The sequence below is a fragment of the Pseudorca crassidens genome, chromosome 4 (genome assembly GCF_039906515.1).
Source record: "Pseudorca crassidens isolate mPseCra1 chromosome 4, mPseCra1.hap1, whole genome shotgun sequence".
In the NCBI taxonomy this organism is placed as follows: domain Eukaryota; kingdom Metazoa; phylum Chordata; class Mammalia; order Artiodactyla; family Delphinidae; genus Pseudorca; species Pseudorca crassidens.
Window position 1 is genome coordinate 70,866,473 of NC_090299.1, and position 22,471 is coordinate 70,888,943.

Sequence of the window (22,471 nt, forward strand, 5' to 3'; positions counted from 1 at the left end):
GGGGTGGTAAAGAAAACAACTCTATATGCCCCAGAAGGCCTTACAGAAATATGAGAGGTTGCCCAGGATATTCAAGAGACTCATGCCATCATCTTATAACTACCTCCACTATCCCGACAGTTAACCTGGGTAAAAGGTTAAATTTTCAAACAACTCATCACATAGAATGTTTGATTTCAGTACAACTGGAATAAAACAATAAGGGAGGCATTATAGGAAGAGCACTGAACTTAAGAGTCAGAATACCAAGGCTCAAATCCTGACCCTTCTACTTATTAGCAGCATGACAACCTTTCTGGTTGTTCCTGATGTTTGCATAGGATAAATCTGCCCTGCCTGCTTCTAAGGGTTGAGGTCTCCCCATGTCTCCTTTGGACCCATCCAGCCATCCAACGTGTATTGAGCACTCAACTGTGCACTAAACTCTCAGAAATACGAAGATAGAAAAGCTATGAACCCTGCCCTCAAAGAGCTTAAAGTCCAATGGGGGACACAGATATGTAGATAGAGTCAAGCAACCAAGATGTCATGATAAAAATATGAACAGGGCACAAAGGGCTGAGGTGGGCTGGGGATTCCATCACTGGTGGGAGGGATACAGGAAAGGCTTCAGAGAAGATGGGGATTGAGCTGAGTCAGAAAAGATGAGTAAGTGATTACTAGGGCACTCAACACATTTCTGATGGATAAAATAGATATGGATAGATAGACAGATCCTGGTAGGCAGGTAGAGGAATATATCACTTCAAGTTGATTGAACAATAGTAACAAAGGCACAATGTGAAAGAGTAACTGCAGGTAGAAGACAGCTGGGGATGGAGGAAGGAGACAGGGAAGACAAGGAAAAAGGCCATCAAGTACCTTGTATTCCAAGCTAAGGAGTTTTAACTTGATCGTAGAGCAGATGCAAATCTACAAGTTTTAAAAATCCCTTTTATGGTTTTATAGTTGAAAGATGAAGATCCAAAAGTAAAATCAACTAGGGCAGTAATCCACCAAGAGAAAGGAGTTGGGAGCTGCAATAAGGTTGTAATGAAGGGAAGGAGAATTCACAGGACTTGGAAATAGATCGGATGTGTGCTGGGTTGAAACAGTGATGGCAAGGGAGTTAAGGGTGTAAAGAGACAATATATTTATATGAAAGCAATTTCTGATCTATAAAAACAATTGAAGAACACTGTTTTCTAAAGTCCAATTAGATAGTGGCAGAATCAGACAAAAATCCCCGTTTTGTCTGACGTTAATTTTCTTCTACCACAAAGAAATTTTTTAAAAAAATCATAGCTGAAAGTAATAAAAATATCATCAAAAGTTTTAAAATAAAACTTCATCTGTATTATAGAGAGATTTAATAGATTTTTTTCCTAAGTTTCCCCAGAGTATCAAGGTTGTTTCAAAGACAGGCTCTGAAGAAACAGCCCTGCAACTCATTAGTATTTGACCTTGTGTAAGTTTTTAAACTTTCTGAGCCTCGTATCACTCATTTTTGAAATGGGGGTACTAATAAGACTTCATACAGTATTGTTTTGAGGAATAAAGAAAATAATGCATGTACTTATTTAGCACAGTGCCTGGTCTGTATTGGGTACTCAATAATTTGTATCATAATTACTACTAATGTGCACGAAAGAGTTAACATGACAGGCCTATGGTGCTGCCTACAAGGTTGGTCCTTGGCTGGGTTCTGGGAACTCGCACTTTGAGAGGGGAGGGCTCTCCCATTCCCAGCACTGATAAGAATGGCTCACTGGGCCTAACCTGTTTGTACAAACAACCTGGCTTATGCTGAACCCCTGCTTTCCTTCTGGAGTCTGGAATTTTGGTACATGCTTAGACAGAGGGTGCCTATGTGACCAGCCTCCAATGAAAACCTCGGCCACTGAGTCTCTAATGAGGTTCCCAGTTAGAAAACATTTCACAATTGTCACAATCCGGTAATGGAGGAATTATATACCCGCTTTGTGGCTCTGCTGAGAAAGGACTCTTGCAAGCTTGTGACTGGTTTCCTCCAGACTTGCCCCAGGCACCTTTTCCCTTGCTAATTTTGCTTTTTCTTCTTTCACTGAAATAAATCATAGCAGTGAGTTAAACTCAGCGCTCAGTCCCCTGAGTTCTCCTAGTGAATTACTGAACCTGGGGGTAGCCTTGGGGATCCCTGACACAACTAGTCTCCCTATTCCTCAACCTTATAAACTATTGTCAGCTTTCATAACAGAGGAGTGTTACAGACAAGAAACCAACAAAATTGGTAATACCAAAGTCCAATTATAAAAATGTCCTGATTTCTTAGCTAACAATAGTTGCAGATTTACACGCTACTCGAAATTTTTGTATTCAAATATCTAAACATATAAAAATCTCTCCATTCCTTGTTTTCTCACCATTATTTAACAGGCCTTTTTTCTTTCTTTTTTTTTTTTTTTTTTTTTTTTTTGCGGTACGCGGGCCTCTCACTGTTGTGGCAGAGCACAGGCTCCGGAGGCGCAGGCTCAGCGGCCATAGCTCACGGGCCCAGACGCTCCGCAGCATGTGGACCGGGGCACGAACCCGTGTCCCCTGCATCGGCAGGCGGACTCCCAACCACTGCGCCACCAGGGAAGCCCCAAAAGGCCTTTTTTCTGATTAAACTCCAGTCCTGTTCTTCCCTGGATTCCATCTCAAAACCATGTGGAGGCTCCAGCAGAACGTCAGGTGGTCTAACCCCTGTGTCATTTACTTCCCTGACCAGAAAGCAAGAGCGCAGTTTCCTTTGTTCTGTGTTATTATAAGAAGAGCAAACAATATAAATCGTCAGTAAGATCTTTTATTGGTTCACTAGAAGATGCAGAAACATAAGCTAGTTGAGAAAGAGCAAGGAGGACAAACCAAAGAATGGCCCACAGCAGAAACGGAAACACAAGTTTTACATGAGACTTGGAAGAAACAGCTTGACTGAATTTCTCATCGTCTAGAACAGAATTTCTTAGCATACTTTGAAAAGTACAATAAACTGTATTTAATAGGAAAATTTTCAGTAAAAGCTTATTGCCATCCTATCGAAGGAGCTGGGGTCCAGAGAACCAGGAAAAGATTGATGTCTGACTCTGTGATTAACTGAGAGTTTTAATAAAGGATGAATGTCACTGAATTGCTACAAAGAAACTAGGAATCATAGCTACTAGATCAATCAGTAGCCAATCAGTATTTCTTTTAAAAAACAGAACTATGAACAACTAAAATAAATATCTCTGGGGCTACCGCAGAATGGCCCCCATGGTTTTTCTAATCCACTTAGAGTCTTACAAGTCTTACACTTTTAACAAAATATTTTCTTTTAATACCTGTTGATTCTGGGCACTGGGCTGGCAGGGCCCAGCCCTGGGCTCCCTGGCTGAGGCTCCTGCCCCCTGCTTCCACACGTAGGCATCTCTTGGGACAATTGGCACAAGAGCCGCAAGACCGGGGACAAGAGAAAGCCCTACCACAGGAAGTGGAGGTATGAGCTGGAACGCCCTGCTGCCAACACCAAGATTGGACCCCGCCGCATACACACAGTCCATGTGCAAGGAGGGGCAACAAGAATTACCGGGCTTTGAGGCTAGACGTGGGGAACTTCTCCTGGGGCTCGGAGTGTTTGTACACGCAAGACAAGGATCATTGATGTTGTCTACAATGCATCCAACAACAAACTGGTCCGTACCAAGACCCTGGTGAAGAACTGCATCATGCTCACTGACAGCACACCGTACCGGTAGTGGTACAAGTCCCACTGTGCACTGCCCCTGGGCCACAAGAAGGGGGCCAAGCTGACTCCTGAGGAGGAAGAGATTTCAAACAAAAAACGATCAAAGAATATTCAGAAGAAATATGATAAAAGGGGGCTTCCCTGGTGGTGCAGTGGTTAAGAATCCACCTGCCAATGCAGGGGACACGGGTTCGAGCCCTGGTCCAGGAAGATCCCACATGCCACAGAGCAACTAAGCCCATGCACCACAACTACTGAGCCTGCGCTCTAGAGCCCGCAAGCGACAACTACTGAGCCCATGTGCCACAACTACTGAAGCCCACGCGCCCTAGAGCCCATGCTCCATAACAAGAGAAGACACCGCAGTGAGAAGCCCGCGCACCACAACAAAGAGTAGCTCCCACTTGCCGCAACTAGAGAAAGCCCTCAGGCAGCAACGAAGACCCAACGCAGGCAAAAATAAATGAATGAATGAATGAATGAAGAAAAAAAGAAAAAGAATGCCAAAATCAGCAGTCTTCTATAGGAGCAGTTCCAGCAGGACAAGCTTCTTGCATGCATCACTTCAAGAGCAGGCCAGTGTGGCTGAGCAGATCACTATATGCTAGAGGGAAAGGAGCTGGAGTTCTATCTGAGGAAAATCAAGGCCCAGAAAGGCAAATAAATCCTGTTCCCTCCTATCTTAGCTCATATAATAAAGGTGTTTATTGTTCTAAAAAATGTGGGTTACCCACATTACAGCCCTTTTCAGATCACAGCTTCTAGGGCGAGGGAGATGAAAACAAGAACATTTACCCAAGGAAAACAGAGAACTGGGCAGATTAACCCAAACAGGGAAGAAACATAACAGCGAAGTGCTACTGGGCTTACCTAGGAGCTAGGCTGAGAGCTGTCAAGAAGGAATTCTGCCTAGTACTATCAGAACTTTTATTGTCTCAAGAATTCAGATTCTTATCTTAAAATTCCTGACTTTTTAATATAGTTAACTATTTCTTTTTAACTGTGGGAGGCAAACAAATCTGCAACCATATTTTCAACTGAAGGTCATAAGTTTGCCAATGAACATCAGTCTCCAAGAAAAGAATCCAGGAGGGATCAGAATGCCCAGCTCATGGGAGGAGGGGGGTTCAGGCAGGACTAGCTAACGGGACTAGGCTCCCTGGGCCAGTCAGCAGTAGCCAGAAAGGAGATGGATTCTTCTTGTTTTTTTTTTTTTTTTTAATTGAAGTCTAGTTGATTTACAATATTGTATAAGTTTCAGATGTACAGCACAGTGATTCAGGTTTCTTGCAGATTATATTCCATTATACATTATTACAAGATATTGGGTATAATTCCCTGTGCTATACAGTAAATCAATGCTAAGTGTCAGAGGCTGGGCTGTTACATGTTGTGACAACCTCTTCATTCTGTCCTTTCTGGTTCTCATGGTGGCGGAGGCTGCTGCCAGGAAAGACAGTGGGTCAGGTTCTGAAATAAGAGGGTTTCCACTGTTCTCTTTATTCTGCTTAAGCTAAAGCCATTAGGGCACTTTTAACTTTGTATCATCTTTGTATTATCATTTACCATCTTCAAAGTGACTTAACAATTGCAATGTATTTCAATTGTATGGGTCCATGTTTCTAAGCAGGTAATGTAGGATTCTGAGGGGTTTTTTGGTTAGTAAAGGACCACACTTTCCCACGTTTACTGTTACATTCCTATTCTTTTCTTATGATATTATTCAAATTATGACAAATCATTATTATACAGCAAAAAATTATTAATGTTTCCCCTTAAAATTTATTTTAGATTTTAAAATAATTCATATTTCTAGTCTTATCTGAAACCCTTTTGGAATCCTGAATTTTTCAGATTTAATAAATGTAATACAGCACATACACCATATACACTCCCAGCAAGAACTGGACAACCCACATAATTAAACACATTACTAATTCTGCACACACACACACACACACACACACACAAATCACACTAAGATAAAGACTAAAAATAGCTTCATCTAAGGTCAGGTTTTGCAACTGAGAGAGTTTTTGAAGTTTGGGTCTTCAGCATTTTGGGGTTTAGGAAGGTGGATAAAGGACTATAGTCCTAAATTACGTGAACAGGCAAAATTCCACAATGACAAGGTCACAATGACAAGCCAGAGCAGAAATGAACAGAGTTAAGGACTCTGTTGAGGACCACCAGCGAGAAGCAATGCCATTCTGTCTGTATTGGGGGAACCAAAATACAGAGAAATCAGTGGGAGAAATTAGTGGAAGTAAAACAAAACAAAAACAAAACAAAAATGAGTAAATCCATTTCTGAGGAAGGTGCTCTAGGAAAATAGCAGAATAAAATAAACTAAAATCAAACATCAAGATCAACAACAATCTACTGTAACCAAGCAGACAATGGCATGTGGTCAAAAAGGGCAACACAGTCTCCCAGCCATTCCCTAGAACCCAAGAAAATTTCTAAAAGGGAGGAACGTGGCTGGGCCTGCAGTACTAGATGAGGCACTCCCAAGATGGCAGGAGAAAAAAAGATGGGTCGGAGGCCACTCTATATGCATGCACCTCATCTAGTGGTAGAACCAGAGGCTAAAACAACTGAAAAGCCAGGAGCTGGCTGACAACATGGCCCCCCTCTGCCACCTGCTCATTGACCAGGTTCTTAGTGAGCCACTGCCCTCTGCTCCCATCAAAGGAACTTTGCACTAGCTGCTTATCACAAAAAAAAGTTGAACAGTTCTGTTGTCAGTCAACTCCACCCAATCACTAAGCAGTTTTAAGTAACTTTCACTTAATAATGAAGAAATATTCATATAAAGTGATGAACATAGACAGTTTATATGTGCTAAAGAAGACTTTTATACATAATATGATAGTTTATGGAAAAGAGCCATGTACACAAAATACTTAATGAATTCCACAAGGATCTAAAACTGATGTAGGGATCTGTTTTCTCTAATACATTAATTCACTAGGCCGATATAAAATTGTATACGCATGTATATACTAACCCCATAATTACCAGACTTGTGAAAAATGTCTATCCATATCCTTAACTTTATCTTTCCAATCCAAATGATAATAAATCATTACCTTAACTTCATTAACCTAAAGCTTACTCCATAAGATTTGGAGGGTATGCGGAATGTCAGTATTATAAAACAGTATCAACATGGAAAGCAACAAAGTAAACTTTGATTGTCTCCTACCTCTGCCCGACCCTCATAGTAGGTTAACATGGACTCTGTTAGCACAAAAAGTCTCTCTTTGTAGTTTAAGGGTGATGTCTTCTTTTTCTGCTGTGACCTTTTAATAAGAATCTCTTCCAGAATAGTGTTAAAATTCATCTCGGTCTTCTGATCACTGTTTCTCCTGCCATTGAAGATCTCAGGGTTCTGAAGGAAGAAAATAAACAGTTGCAATAAAATGCGACATGTTAATTATCCAAGAAGGCTGTCATTCTAAATTTACCAAAACAGATTTTACTCTGACCACAGCTAGAGCCGAGGAATGTTACTCCATGCACCTGGACTAAAAATGCCCAGGGCATGAAAGCTCAACCTCCTCTTCTTCCCCAGCCCCATCCTGTTCCTCCATGTCCCTGGATTTCATAAGAAAATCTAATCAAGGTTTGCCATGATGATGATGATACACTCCTTTGTCCCTCCCTGCCATCCCTTAGCTTGCTGGCACACTCTTCTGCTATCTGATTGCAGGGAAACAAATATCCCAGCAGGAAAAGTACATTTCATTGCCTGCATGGCTGGTTTAGGCTGATATTTAAATTGCCTCAGGATCTTGGTACACAAAACAGACAAGCACACAGGCACGGTAGACTGTGAACAAAGTGCATTATTACCATAGTGGTGGATAGCATTCAATCTCCAGCTCTAATAAGGATGTAATCTTGATCAAGCATCCTCGCCACCAGAGCCACGAGGATGTTCTCTGATACCTACACTACCATGCTCCACATTTCTCTTCCCTATGGCTCCTGTCTCAACCACAAGAGGAAGGAAACCCACCCAGTTACAGCTAATCCTACTCAGCTAACCTACCCTATACAGCTGCCCCTCAGGGCAGAGTTCACCTGTGTAAGGTTCTCAGCCCTATATTTGGAGCCCCACGTCTAGACTATCCATGCCTAGACTAATAAGCCTTCTAAAATCTAACAAAATTTAACTCTCTGAAAACCAAAGATACTCAGAAAAGGCCTGAACATTCTTACCTGAGACAAGTTGAATGGACAACAGCCCTTTCTTCCCTGCTCTCCACCACACCCTGACAAGAAGTCATTGTGTATCAAACCACAGAGGCAACAGGAGTCACGTGAAGAGCACAGCCGGGAACTTGATACTGCCAGTGAGGAAGTCTACCATCTTCACACCCAACCCGACACCTCGGAAACACCCTTGCAACTCCCTATTACTGAACTCCCGTCATACAATCAGGCCCTCCATTTTCTGGAAAGTTACTTTACAACAGCTTAACCTGTGAATATCATCAGTTTCCTTCATTCATAAAATATGGAGGTAAATACCACAAGGTTACTGAGATGTGGGAGAGAACTTATTAAGAAAACACCACACAATCATTAATCATTAGAGAAATGCAAATCAAAACTACAATGAGATATCATCTCACACCGGTCAGAATGGCCATCATCAAAAAAATCTAGAAACAATAAATGCTGGAGAAGGTGTGGAGAAAAGGCAACCCTCTTGCACTGTTGGTGGGAATGTAAATTGATACAGCCACTATGGAGAACAGTATGGAGGTTCCTTAAAAAACTACAAATAGGGGCTTCCCTGGTGGTGCAGTGGTTGGGAGTCCGCCTGCCGATGCAGGGGACACGGGTTCATGCCCCGGTCTGGGAAGATCCCACATGCCGCGGAGCGGCTGGGCCCGTGAGCCATGGCCGCTGAGCCTGCGTGTCCGGAGCCTGTGCTCCACAACGGAAGAGGCCACAACAGTGACAGGCCCGTGTACTGGAAAAAAAAAAAAACAAAAAAACTACAAATAGAACTACCCTACGACCCAGCAATCCCACTACTGGGCATATACCCAGAGAAAACCATAATTCAAAAAGACACATGCACCCCAATGTTCATTGCAGCACTATTTCCAATAGCCAGGACATGGAAGCAACCTAAGTGTCCATCAATAGATGAATGGATAAAGAAGATGTGGCACATAAATACAATGGAATATTACTCAGCCATAAAAAGAAACGAAATTGAGTTATTTGTAGTGAGTGAAGTTAAGTCATACAGAATGAAGTTAAGTCAGAAAGAGAAAAACAAATATCATATGCTAACACATATATATGGAATATAAGGGAAAAAAAAAAGGTCATGAAGAACCTAGGGGTAAGACGGGTATAAAGACACAGACCTACTAGAGGATGGACTTGAGGATATGGGGAGGGGGAAGGGTAAGCTGGGACGAAGTGAGAGAGTGGCATGGACATATATACACTACCAACTGTAAAATAGATAGCTAGTGGGAAGCAGCCGCATAGCACAGGGAGATCAGCTTGGTGCTTTGTGACCACCTAGAGGGGTGGGATAGGGAGGGTGTGAGGGAGGGAGACGCAAGAGGGAAGAGATATGGGAACATATGTGTATGTATAACTGATTCACTTTGTTATAAAGCAGAAACTAACACACCATTGTAAAGCAATTATACTCCAATAAAGATGTTAAAAAAAAAAAAAGACGGACACCAACCTCTCAATACCAAAAACTGAAGAGAGCAAATGAATTTATATTCAAACAGAAATAGACCCAAAGACATAGAAAACAAACTTATGGTTACCAAAGGGGAAAGGTGGTGGGGATAAATTAGGAGTTTGGGATTAACATATACACATTGCTATAAATAAAATACATAACTAACAAGGATGTACGGTACAGCACAGGGAACTAGACTCAATATTTTGTAATAACCTATAAGAGGAAAGGATCTGAAAAAATACATATATATAAGTATGTATAACTGAATCATTGTGCTGTACATCTGAAACTAACACAACATTGTAAATCAACAATACTTCAATAAAAATACATACACACATAATTAATTTTTTAAGAAAACTGGACACAGTCTCTCTGGAGACAGTCTCTTTTAAAAAACGGGAGACAGTCTCTCTAATTAATATTTTTTAAAAACTGGAGACAGCAAATTTACAAAAACATTGTAAATCAACAATACTTGAATAAAAATACATACATACATAATTAATTATTTTTTTTAAAAAACTGGAGAAATAATAGGCTTGATGCTCTAAAGTAGAAAATGAAGATGAAACAAAATTTCAGAGTCCTCCAGCTCACTCTCCCAGCCATTTTCCACACCGAAAAGAACTGACCCATTCAGAAATAAGAATCACAAAGGAACCAACTCTGGGTTAAAAATATCTTTTTAAAATAAAACTCGTAGCTGCAAGTTAAGCCCCTTTTCTCTGTGTCTCCTTGAAGGTGAACACAAGAACACTCTCTTCTTGGGACTTCCCTGGTGGCGCAGTGGTTAAGAATCCACCTGTCAATGCAGGGGACACAGGTTCAAGCCCTGGTCCGGGAAGATCCCACATGCTGCGGAGCAACTAAGCCCGTGCGCCACAACTACTGAGCCTGCGCTCTAAAGCCTGTGAGCCACAACTACCGAAGACCGTGCACCTAGAGCCTGTGCCCCACCACAAAGAGAAGCCACCACAATGAGAAGCCCGCGCACCGCAATGAAGAGTAGCCCCGCCCGCCGCAACTAGAGAAGGCCCAAACGCAGCAACGAAGACCCAACACAGCCAAAAATAGATAAATAAATTTATTTAAAAAAAAAAAGAACACTCTTTTCTTTACTCTGACTGCTAATTGTTAAAAGTTTGAAAAACTTAACAGTCTTTGAACACCAACATTCTTTTTTTTTATTGAAGTATAGTTGATTTACAATATTGTGTTAGTTTCAGGTACACAGCAAAGTAATTCAGGTATATTTTTTCAGATTATTTTCCACTGTAGATTATTACCAGAGATTGAATATAGTTCCCTGTGCTACACAGCAAATTCTTGTTGCTTATCTTGAACACCAATATTCTGAAGGAGGTAACGGACACTGTTCAGGTAATGAACACTGTTTTACCAATGAGAAACCCAAACCACCAGGAAGTTACATTCTCTGCCCAGTGTTGCAAATCAGAGTACCAGACTCATGGATCTCAGTTTCATGGTCTAGCAATTTTAGCCAAAAGATCTAAAAACTCTTTTTCATCATAAAAAATTCTGCCTGAAAAAAAATATATTTTTTTTATATATATATATATATATATATTTAAAATGGCTGCTAAGGCTACCCAGCCTACTCTATACACCCTTTCATAACATTTTTAATCAAGGGAACAGAGGTGACTGTGAGTTACCAAATGATAGGATGGTAAGCGGTATAGTAAATAAGAAACAAACAGCCTAGTTATCAGGGTAGAAGAAGGATGAACTCCTTACAGGAAGGAGCAAAGAGTGATTTAAGGTTGTTGAAATTCTCACCTTACTAGGTTAAGCCATATGAAATTGCCAATGTTCGGCAATATTTTACCTACAAAATCAGCAAAACTATCTAATTCAATCTAATACTTGTTAATGCCCTTAGATTAGTAAACTTTAGTTAAAGCCCTCAATTTTGGAATTTATACATCAGAACGCATTGCCTATTACACATCTTGTCATAGGTTTATGACAAAGTTAGTGCCTGTTTGCAATTTTAAGAAATCTAGCATGAATAAACATCAGACTGACATTTACTTGAGAAATCAAATGTGTGCCTGACAACAGTACCTGTAGATGATATTTCAATTCAAAAGTATCTAAAATGGGTAGCTACTATATAGGAACAAATCTTACCATGCTCTCTTCTGCAACATATACTCTCAGCTTAAGCCCCAATTTTATTTTGTAAAAGGGGAATTGAGTAGCAGAAACACAAGCAAAGAAGAAAAAAATGCTAGGCCGACTTCAATCAGAATAAAGGGTACATTCTAGGCTCCCCACTTATCATGAATTGGAGCTATTCCAGGATCAGGCAGCTTTGTAGCTCTAGAAGAAAGTAACACTTTAGCCCTCAGGTCTTCCCTGCCTATGAAACAAAGGCACCCAGGGATAACCTGTATTAAAGTCTTGACTGTGTCTTCTTTCAACCAACTGATATTGTAGCAGGCTACAAAGTTTTGAGTAGCCTTGTCTGGTGACCTATTGAACCTAGGTCTAGATAAGAGAAGACTCAAAAGGTCAAAAGGCAAAAGTTACAGAGGCCAGCTGACTTATCTCATCTTTCCTGGTCCCCATCCAGCCCACTGCCAAATGGTGGGTGATTACAGTGCTGTACTGGGGGCCAAGTGAACCTGGAAATAGACTGAGCAGTGCTGCACTAAGGATAGTTGTTTCTTATTGTCCATATAATACAGGTACATGCATTGATTTAACATGTGCTCTTTAAGACAAGTTTGGGTTTCACAATGAAGGTCCCCACTGTGGTCCTTGGCTATGACTGTGGTTGAGGGCCTCCTGGCTGATAAAGAGGAAGAGAAAAGAAAGAGAGAGAAAAAGAACAATGGATGGAGAAAAGAAACCATGGGTAATACTGTTACCCGAAAACTAGACTTGCCTCTTGGTGGGTATTGAGCCAAAAGACAGAACCAAACCAAAGAGCAGAAGGAAGGATTTATTTCTTGCAGCAAGTAAAGAGGACAACAGGGATATTTCCCAAAGCGGTGTCTCCCCAAACAGCAAGATTGGGGCCGGAGCAAAGAGAATTCAGCATAGAATTGGGGAAAGGTTGACAGAGTCCAGGCACTAGTTGACTGAAGTCAGAAGGTTCAGCAAAGGTTGAAATCATCATTCCTTAGGTTCCAGTTGATCTGGTGGTTGAACCCTCAAGAGGGTGTGCATTCTGCAAAACAGCTCAAGAATGTGCTTCAGGCTAATCCTTACCTTTGAAATCGTAAACTGATATATTATGGTTAAGTTATCTCCCTGGCCTGGTAACAGCTGTTTGTTTTTACCTTCTTTTGCTCCCTTAAAATCATTAACTACTGAGACCTATTCTTCTGCAAGGGCAAGCATTGTGGCCGGGCTTAGATCACAAAATGGCTTAAGCCTAAAAGGGCTGGGTTCTCTTCCTCTGGGGACCCCCACCCTATATGCTTACAATACCTCAAAGCATCAACAAATATATTTACTCTATAGGTGATTCATAGTTAAGTGATTCTAGAGAGAAGCAAAAGTTGTCATAAAAATTACTCACTGATCAATTAACCACATAGGTCCCAATCAAATATTCCTTCCACATTACTAGGTTTTGCTTCTCTCACTGAATAAGGGAATGCAACAGTCATCAACTTCAAATACTCAAAAGATAAGGGTTTTCAAAAAGTCAATAATGAGAATAATGTTGGAGAATTGCTCCCATCACACTCAATGCCACTGGCAAATGAGGATCTTGCAGTAAGTTAGCTAGCTAGTAAAAATAAAATAAAATAACACAAGTGTCAGGAATGACTTACACTTAAATTACTAAAGTACACTGAAGCAGACTGCTTTTTGCCCCCTGCCCTCATCCATTCTTCCCTTCTTCCTGGACGTATGGGCTAGAGATACTTCCCAGCCTCCTTGGCAGTGACATGTGGCCATCTAAGGTCAAGCCAAGCGGATGTGTGCAGAAGTGATGCGTGGGCCAACCTCAACTTAAAGACAAGCTACTCTCCCCAGATTTAGGGCATTTTTCACCTCCCCACCAGCCAGAAAGTACACATGGCAGACTCAACTTTATGCATTCAAGACATCACTGTAGACAAGAGCAAGGGAGGAACAAGATGGAACCTAGTTCTTTTTTTTTTTTTTTTTTAACATCTTTATTGGAGCATAATTGCTTTACATGATGTGTTAGTCTCTTGGAACCTAGTCCTTGAATGACTTCATGGAGCAGAGCTGCCCTATCAGCCTAGACTTGGTACCCTACTTTGACAGGTTAACACACTTCTATATTATTTTAGAAATGACATATGATGGTTTCTTTGTTACAGTGACTTAATCTTTATTCTACCGCATGGATACACCCGTGCAAAAACTGATAAAGCTTTCTAATGCTTTCGAAAAAAATGGCCCTCTTTAGATCTGTGCTAATTTAAACGTAAAGGCTGTCACAACTTTCTATCACGCATTTTCATCAGAAAAATAATCTCAAGGAAACAACTAATATTTGATTGCGTCTTTGTTCTAAGAGTTAACAATTATAATCTAAATTGTGCCATATATGAGATAAAATAAACATTTTCACTTTATTTTTCATGATAAAGTCTGAATCATAAGGGTTTGTGTTCTTTTGGTTTTTGGGTTTTTTTGGTTTTTGTTTTGTTTTGTTTTTTACTACTTACTATGAAACATTAGTGGATTCACTTTGACAACATTCTGGCATTAATTCTCCTCCCATGAAGGAATTTCTGATACACAGCAAATACTTCTCTTTCTGCTTCTTGCTAATTCAGAAGGAAACAACTAGTGAAAACAAGACATGAATAACAAGTTTCTCAAGTAGGTAAAGTGATTTTCAGCAACTATACTAGAAAAAAACATAAAAGTAACTTGGAAATTATATATAAAATAACACCAAAATGTGTTCCTTTACTATATTAATCTAAATTGTTTTTAATATGAAACATTCATCTATGTCAACATATTATTTTCCTATTGTTTTCAAAATAGGAATAAAGAACCCAAGTCATTATCGCATTCAGTTTTTTTACAGAATGAGCAAGCTTCTTTAACAAAAATTTCAAGAACAAAAACAGTGAGATTGAGGAGGAACCAACAGACTTTAAAAGTCTTATGAGACAGTTGAAATGTGTGAGACAACTGTGGCAACTTGAATACTAACTGTATACTGGTGATATTTAAGTTTGTGGTAAGATTTTGATGATAACAAAATAGTGTTAGGTTGTTCTGGAGTTTTTTGGTGTGACGACGGTATTGTGATTGTACTTTTAAGAGTTCTTATCTTTTAGAGATACATACTGAAAATTTTACAGATAAAATAATATCTGTGATTTGCTTTATAACCTGGTAAAGGGGATATGGGAGCACAGACAAAACAAAATTATTCATGAGTTGATAACTGTTGAAGCTGAGTGAGGCACACAGGAAGAGTTCATTATACTTTATTTTTGTCTGTGTTTGAAATTTTCCATAATAAAAACTTTTGAAATATGTTTAAGGGAATAGCATGGTTTTCCATGTCCCTGTCATCCAACCCTTTGGAACTGGTAAGAAAGAGAATAGAAAAAGATGAAAGGAGGAAGAGAAGGGAGAGAGGGGGAAAAAAAGAACCAAGGCAGCCAAATAAAAGTAGAAAAAGGTGGGTGGGCTCTCCTTCCTCCAGGATATTATTACCACACTACCCAGCTCATCACGGAAGCTCTTCCAATGATCCCAAAGATTCCCTGAGTCAGCAGAACTTCATGGTAAGGTAATGTGATACCATTTCTTCCCCAACAGACAGGAATATGTGGTTTCTGGGTTATTTTTATGGTTATTTTATGGTTATGTGGTTATTTTCCAAAAATAAAACCACAGTCTATGCAACATTTGTCCTTGTTATAACTCCTCTTCTTCCCTCTATTTCCTTTCCTTTCCCCTGTTCAAATTTCATGAAAGCAGACGTTAGCTTTTCAAGCCTAAAGCACAATAAAAAGAAAATTCTGTACAGGCTAACGAAGTACCAAAGAATAGTGGGCAGTCAGGTAAAGTGAGTATAACCAAATTGCAGCCTTTTTATAAAAGAATCATTAGAAAGCTCACCAAAGGTAAGCATCACAACTGAAACTACAGAGCATACTAAAACAAGATGGCAAATTAGACCAGAGAATTATTTACCCTTACTTCTAAGGCTTGTGTGGCTCAGTTAATGAAAAATTTCCAAAACTGAAATGCCAGCTGTTACATACCTGATCTCTAAAAGAATAAAAATACACTGATAAAAATACTAAACATTCTCATACATCATTTGTAACAAATGAAAATTGTAAACTACATTCAAAAAGTATCACGGGGGCTTCCCTGGTGGCACAGTGGTTAAGAATCCGCCTGCCAATGCAGGGGACACGGATTTGAGCTCTGGTCCGGGAAGATCCCACATGCCACGGAGCAACCAAGCCCCTGCGCCACAACTACTGAGCCTGAGCTCTAAAGCCTGCAGGCCACAGCTACTGAGCCCGTGCACCACAAGTACTGAAGCCTGCATGCCTAGAGCCCATGCTCCGCAGCAAGAGAAAACACCACAATGAGAAGCCCGCACACCACAACGAAGAGTAGCCCCCGCTCACCACAACTAAAGAAAGCCCACACGCAGCAACGAGGACCCAACGTGGCAAAAAATAAATAAAATAAAATAAATAAATTTTCTTTTAAAAAGTATGAATATAAGCCATGATCTAATTACTGTGGAAGATGTCCAGTGACCTTTTTTTATGGGATTATAATTAGCACACAATATTATATTAGTTTCAGGTGTACAACACAGTGATCCAATATTTTTATACATTATGAAATGATTATCACAAAATTCTAGTTACTGTCAGCAAAGTTATTAGAGTATTACTAACTATATTCCTTACACTGTATGTTACTTCCCCATGTCTTATTTGCTTTATAGCTGGAAGACTGTACCTCTTAATCCTCTTCACCTATTTTATCCATCCTCCTACCCACCTCCCCTCTGGCAACCACCAGTTTGTTCTCTGTACCTATGAGTCTATTTCTGTTTTGTTCTTGTTTGTCTATTTGTTTTGCTGTGTAGATTCCACAAATAAGTTACATCATATAGTATTTGTTTTTCCCTGTCTGATTTATTTCACTTATTTTTCTCTGTCTGACTTATTTCATAATACCCTCCAGGTCCATCCCTGTTGCTGCAAATGGCAAGATTTCATTCTTTTTTATGGCCAAGTAGTATTCCGTTGCACATATATACCACACCTTCTTTATCCACTCATCTATCAAAGAACACTTAAGTTGCTTGCATATCTTGGCTATTGTAAATAATGCTGCAATGAACACTGAGGGGTATATATCTTTTCAAGTTAGCGTTTTTCATTCTCTTCAGATAAATATCCATAAGTTGAATTGCTGGATCATATGGTAGTTCTATTTTTAATTTTTTGAGGAACCTCCATATAGTTTTCTATACTGCACCAATTTACATTTCCACCAACAGGGCACAAGGGCTCCCCTTCCTCCACATCCTTGACAACATTTGTTGTTTCTTGTCTTTTTGGTAATAGCCAATCTAACAGGTGTGAGGTGATACCTCATTGTATACAATTTGATTTGCATTTCCCTGGTGATTAGTGGTATCAAGCATCTTTTCCTATGTCTGTTTTATGTCTTCTTTGGAAAAATGTTTATTCAGATCCTCCCCCCATATTTTAATCAGGCTGTTTGTTTTTTTGGTATTGAGTTGTAGGAGTTCTTTGGATATTAACCCCTTATCAAGTATATCATTTGCAAATATCTTCTCCCATTCAGTGGGCTGTCTTTTTGTTTTGTTGGTTGTTTCTTTTGCTGTGCAAAGGCTTAGTTTGATGTAGTCCCATTTGTTTATTTTTGCTTTTGTTGCCCTAGCAACATATCCAAAAAGATATTACTAAGACTGATGTCAAAGAGATTACTGCCTATATGTTCTAGGAGTTTTACGGTTTCAGGTCTTACATTCAAGTCTTTAATTCATTTTGAGTTTATTTTTGAATATGGTATAAGAAAAGTAATATAAATAAATCTGCTGCATTTCTATATACTAATAACAAACCATCAGAAAGAGAAATGAAGCAAATAATCCCATTTACAACTGGAATAAATTTAACCAATGAGATGAAAGACCTACACTCTGAAAACTATAAGACAGTGAGGAAAGAAACTGAAGGCAACACAAATAAATGGAAAGATATACCATGCTCATGGATTGGAAGGATCAATACCATTTAGATGTCCATACTACCCAAAGCAATCTAGAGATTCAATGTAATCCCTATCGAAATATCAATGGCATTTTTCACAGAACTAAAACAAATAATCCTAAAATTTGTATGGAACCACAAATGACCCCAAATAGCCAAAACAATTTTAAGAGAGAATAACAAAGCTGGAGGCATAACACTCTCTGATTTCAAACTATACTACAAACTTATGGTAATCAAAACTGTACGGCACTGGAATCAGTGGAACAGAATAGAGAGTCCCCAGATAAACCTATGCTCATACAATTAAGCTACAACAAAAGAGGCAAGAATATACCATGGGGGAAAAGACAGTCTCTTCAATAAATGGTGTCGGGAAAACTGGACAGCTACACGCCATAGAATGGAACTGGGCCTTTTTCATATACCCTATCCCTAATAAAGTAAACTGACAGTGTACTTCCCTGTTCTTTGCTCTACCCATCATCATCATCTGGACCATCTATGATACGTAATGCTGCTCTTTTTTAAAACAGATGCAAATTCACTGACACTCCTCCCCTTGAATCTGAGTGGGATTTTGATTCCTTCAACTAATATAGTACAGCAGAAGGGATACTATGTAATCTCTGAGGCTAAGCCCAAAAAGGCCAAGTACCTCCTCCCTTGTTCTTTTGGACTTCTCATTCTTGGAACAGTCCTTCTTGGAACCTAGACACCATACTGAGAGAAGCTTCTGCCAAATGCAGAAGCCACATATAGGTGTTCTAGTGCAGAATTCCTGCTGAGCCCAGCCTTCAAATCATCCCAGCCCAGGAGACAGATATATGACTGAGAAAAACTCTCAGATGATTCCAGCCCTTAATTGTCCAAGTTGCTCCCAGGTAGCAAGTTTTCCAAGAGCACAGATATTGTGGAGTAGACATTCCCACTGTGCCCTGTCCAATTCTTAGCCTACAGAATCCACGAGTGTGATAAAATGGTTGTTGTTGTGTGCCTTTTAAGTTTAAGGTAGTTTGTCACACAACAGTAGATAACTGGGACATATAATTAATATACTACATCATTCTTGACCACCTCATTCTCATTTCATTCATCTCTAATCCCTGTCAACTCTCTTCCTTCCCTTAAATGTTTCCTCATTCATTTCTTCACTCATCCATCTTTTCACCATGTTCAGTTCACGAACCAATCTGTTCACAGGAGTAGTTTCAGACATTCATATATAATCATTCATCCTGGCATTTATTGCATAGCCATGATGTATGAGGAACTATGCATGAGGCATTGAGGTGGTTACAAAAATGAGCAAGGCATGATCTTTGCTCTAGAGTGGCATAGGGAAAAGTGACTTAAAAACAAAGAGCTACAATACAAGCTGTTGAGGGCTACAAAAGTGATATGTACAAAGTGTTCTGGAACACTAATAGCCCCTAAAAATCACTAACATGCAATCACTGAAGAGGTAACAATTACCCCTCTTCGAAGTATGGTGGATCACTTCAATGTGGATATGACATATAAAGAGAATTTTGACAGATGGCTAGAGATACACCAACACATGAATAAAAGTAGATGTTAATATTCTGGTCTGTATAATCACTTCCATGTATAATATATATGAAAATTTTCTTTCTTAAATGTTGCTTGATTTTAATCTGAATCATAAAAAGGAAATAAAAGTTTTTAAATGGCGTGTGTTCACTCTGTCATTCTGAGAATTTTTTTTATTGGAGTATAGTTGCTTTACAATATTGTGTTACTTTATACTGTATAATAAAGTGAATCAGCTATACGTATAGATATATCCCCTCTTTTTTGGATTTCCTTCTTATTTAGGTCACCACAGAGCATGGAGTAGAGTTCCCTGTGCTATATAGTAGGTTCTCATTAGTTATCTATTTTATACATAGTATCAATAGTGTATATATGTCAATCCCAATCTCCCAATTCATCCCACTCCCCTTTCCCCCTTGGTATCCATACGTTTGTTCTCTACGTCCGTGTCTCTATTTCTGCTTTGTAAATAAGATCGTCTATACCATTTCTTTCAGATTCCACATATATGCGTTAATATATGATATTCGTTTTTCTCTTTCTGACTTACTTCACTCTGTATGGCAGTCTCTAGGTCCATGCATGTCTCTACAAATGACTCAATTTCATTCCTTTTTATAGCTGAGTAATATTCCATTGTATATATGTACCACATCTGTATCTATTCCTCTGTTAATGGACATTTAGGTTGCTTCCATGTCCTGCCTATTGTAAATAGTGCTGCATGAACATTGGGGTGCATGTGTCTTTTTGAATTATGGTTTTCTCAGGGTATATGCCCAGTGGTGGGATTGCTGGGTCATACGGTAGTTCTATTTTTAGTTTTTTAAGGACTCTCCATACTGTTCTCCTCAGTGGCTGCATCAATTTACATTCCCACCAACAATGCATGAGGGTTCCCTTTTCTCCACACCCTCTCCAGTATTTACTGTTTGTAGATTTTTTCATGATGGCCATTCTGACTGGTGTGAGGTGATACCTCATTGTGGTTTTGATTTGCACTTCTCTAATAATTAGTGATGTTGAGCATCTTTGCAATTCAAGCTGTTGACAAATGTGTTTGTTGGCCATCTGTATGTTCAGAAGTTTTATACTGGCTCTCCACTATGAGTTTTAATTTTGCATATTTTGTTAGTGTAGAAAAGAAGTTAAACAGAAAAGCAGTAGCCTTAGTTACAGAAAAATGACTCTTTTAACTATATATATTCTTCACTTTACATACGAAATGCATTCCAAGTACATGGCTGAAATTAAAATAAATTTTAACTAGAATAATGTGCCAATATGGATTCAATTATAGAATTAAAAATACATTTGCATGGGGAAAAACGTTTATTCGATACACGTGGTACAAATCTTTGGAAAGAAACAAGGCCATTCTAGGTGTTAAAGAATTGAGAAATGGTTTCATGAAACTTCCAGAATTTGTCAACAGCTTGAATTCAAATCTAGTATTTTTTTTATTCTTTTTTTTAAATATCTTTATTGGGGTATAATTGTTTTACAATGGTGTGTTACTTTCTGCTTTATAACAAAGTGAATCAGTTATATGTATACATATGTTCCCATATCTCTTCCCTCTTGCATCTTCTTCCCTCCCACCCTCCCTATCCCACCCCTCCAGGCGGTCACAAAGCACCAAGCTGATATCCCTGTGCTATGCGGCTGCTTCCCACTAGCTATCTACCTTAAGTTTGGTAGTGAACTTTCATTTCACCATCATCCTATTACTTTCAACTACCTTCTCCAAAACAAATGTTTCCCACACATAAGCATCCCCCAACCATGCAAAGATTTTGACTCTAGACAGTTCTCCTTTGGGGGTGATATCCAAGCATAAACTCTTTTTTTAAATTTATTCATTTATTTATTCATTTTTGGCTGCGTTGGGTCTTTGTTGCTGTGCACGGGCTTTCTCTAGTCGCAGAGAGCGGGGGCTACTCTTCGCTGCGGTGCGCAGGCTTCTCATTGCAGTGGCTTATCTTGTTGCAGAGCACAGGCTCTAGGTGCGCGGGCTTCAGTAGTTTTGGCACGCGGACTCAATAGTTGTGGCTCGCGGGCTCTAAAGCGCAGGCTCAGTAGTTGCTGCGCACAGGCTTAGTTGCCCCGCGGCACGTGGGATCTTCCCAGACCAGGGCTCGAACCCGTGTCCCCTGCATTGGCAGGCAGATTCTTAACCACTGTGCCACCAGAGAAGTCCCCCAAGCATTAAATCTTAATATCATGTTTTGCCAACAGATGATTGCATATTTCAGTGTGTCTGAAAATTCCATTTGAAAAATTATATTCTATAAAATAGATGTCCAATTTTTTCCAGTGCTGTGTGAAATTGTAAAAAATCAACTTTACGTAAATAAGAATACTGATATTTAGATAGCCACACAGAATAAATTAGTTAATATCTATGTGTGTGTATACATGTTATACAGACATATAAATATCCATTCTGTTCCACAGCAATTTCTCAAAAGCATATTTCCAAGTATTTTTCCCCCTCTGAATACTCTGTCTTAACACAAACCAAGCAAAAGAAAGTATAATATTTGGCATGATCTAGCAACTGGTACACTGCCTGAAACGCAATATGTATGCAGTAAGTATTAGATGGCTTAATAATTTCCCTTTATTTAAGCCTCAATGGTATTTACTTCAGAAACCAAACCTCAAAGGTAACGGAAGCATCTACTTCAGCCCTCTCACCATATTTAGTTTCTCTTATTGTCACTGGACAGACTTGCAGGAAAAATCTTTTTCAAAAGTACATCCGTCTGCATTTCAAATCAGCATGGTCTTTGTCTTTGAACCATAAATCAACAAAAAACTAACAGGATCTTTTTCTCCTCTGAAATGTTCCTGCGGATTAATTCTGCCCTATGCACGAGGTTGTTTTTTCTGACGGGGCTGGCAGCTCAGAGGTTACTCAACCCAGCGACCCACACATCTCTGATGTTGAGAACTGACGGTGTTTCCTCCAAGCTCTCCTGTGCTATCTCTTCAATGTGACAGGTCTTTGTCCGCCACTATTCCGAATCTCTTGTTAACATGTAAAAGTGAGCCTCAGGGTACAGAAGAACCTTCTCTGCCCTTAGCTGACAATGCAACGGAAAGCAAAACTCACAAACTCTGAGACCCTATGATTTCATCTCTAAGATTAATGCACTGAAGCTGATGAGCTCTAACCTAGTCTTTAGCCCTAAA

General features: G+C 39.5%; 1 protein-coding gene and 1 pseudogene across 6 annotated transcripts in view; one reads left to right on the forward strand and one right to left on the reverse strand.

Moving 5' to 3' along the window:
• The window catches only part of TEC (tec protein tyrosine kinase), a 141,714-nt gene that overhangs the window by 88,036 nt on the left and 31,207 nt on the right, over positions 1-22,471 (reverse strand). For 4 of the 6 annotated variants that reach the window (XM_067735900.1, XM_067735898.1, XM_067735899.1 and 1 more), the window contains exon 2: positions 6,933-7,118. In XM_067735900.1, the coding sequence (XP_067592001.1) occupies positions 6,933-7,070 (138 nt within the window). In that variant the 5' untranslated portion in view covers positions 7,071-7,118. Of the gene's footprint in view, positions 1-6,932; positions 7,119-7,582; positions 8,508-14,143; positions 14,246-22,471 lie in introns of those variants that run through there. The other 2 variants (XM_067735897.1, XM_067735896.1) reach the window with 2 other exon arrangements.
• LOC137224126 (small ribosomal subunit protein eS8-like) lies at positions 1,938-3,884 on the forward strand (annotated as a pseudogene).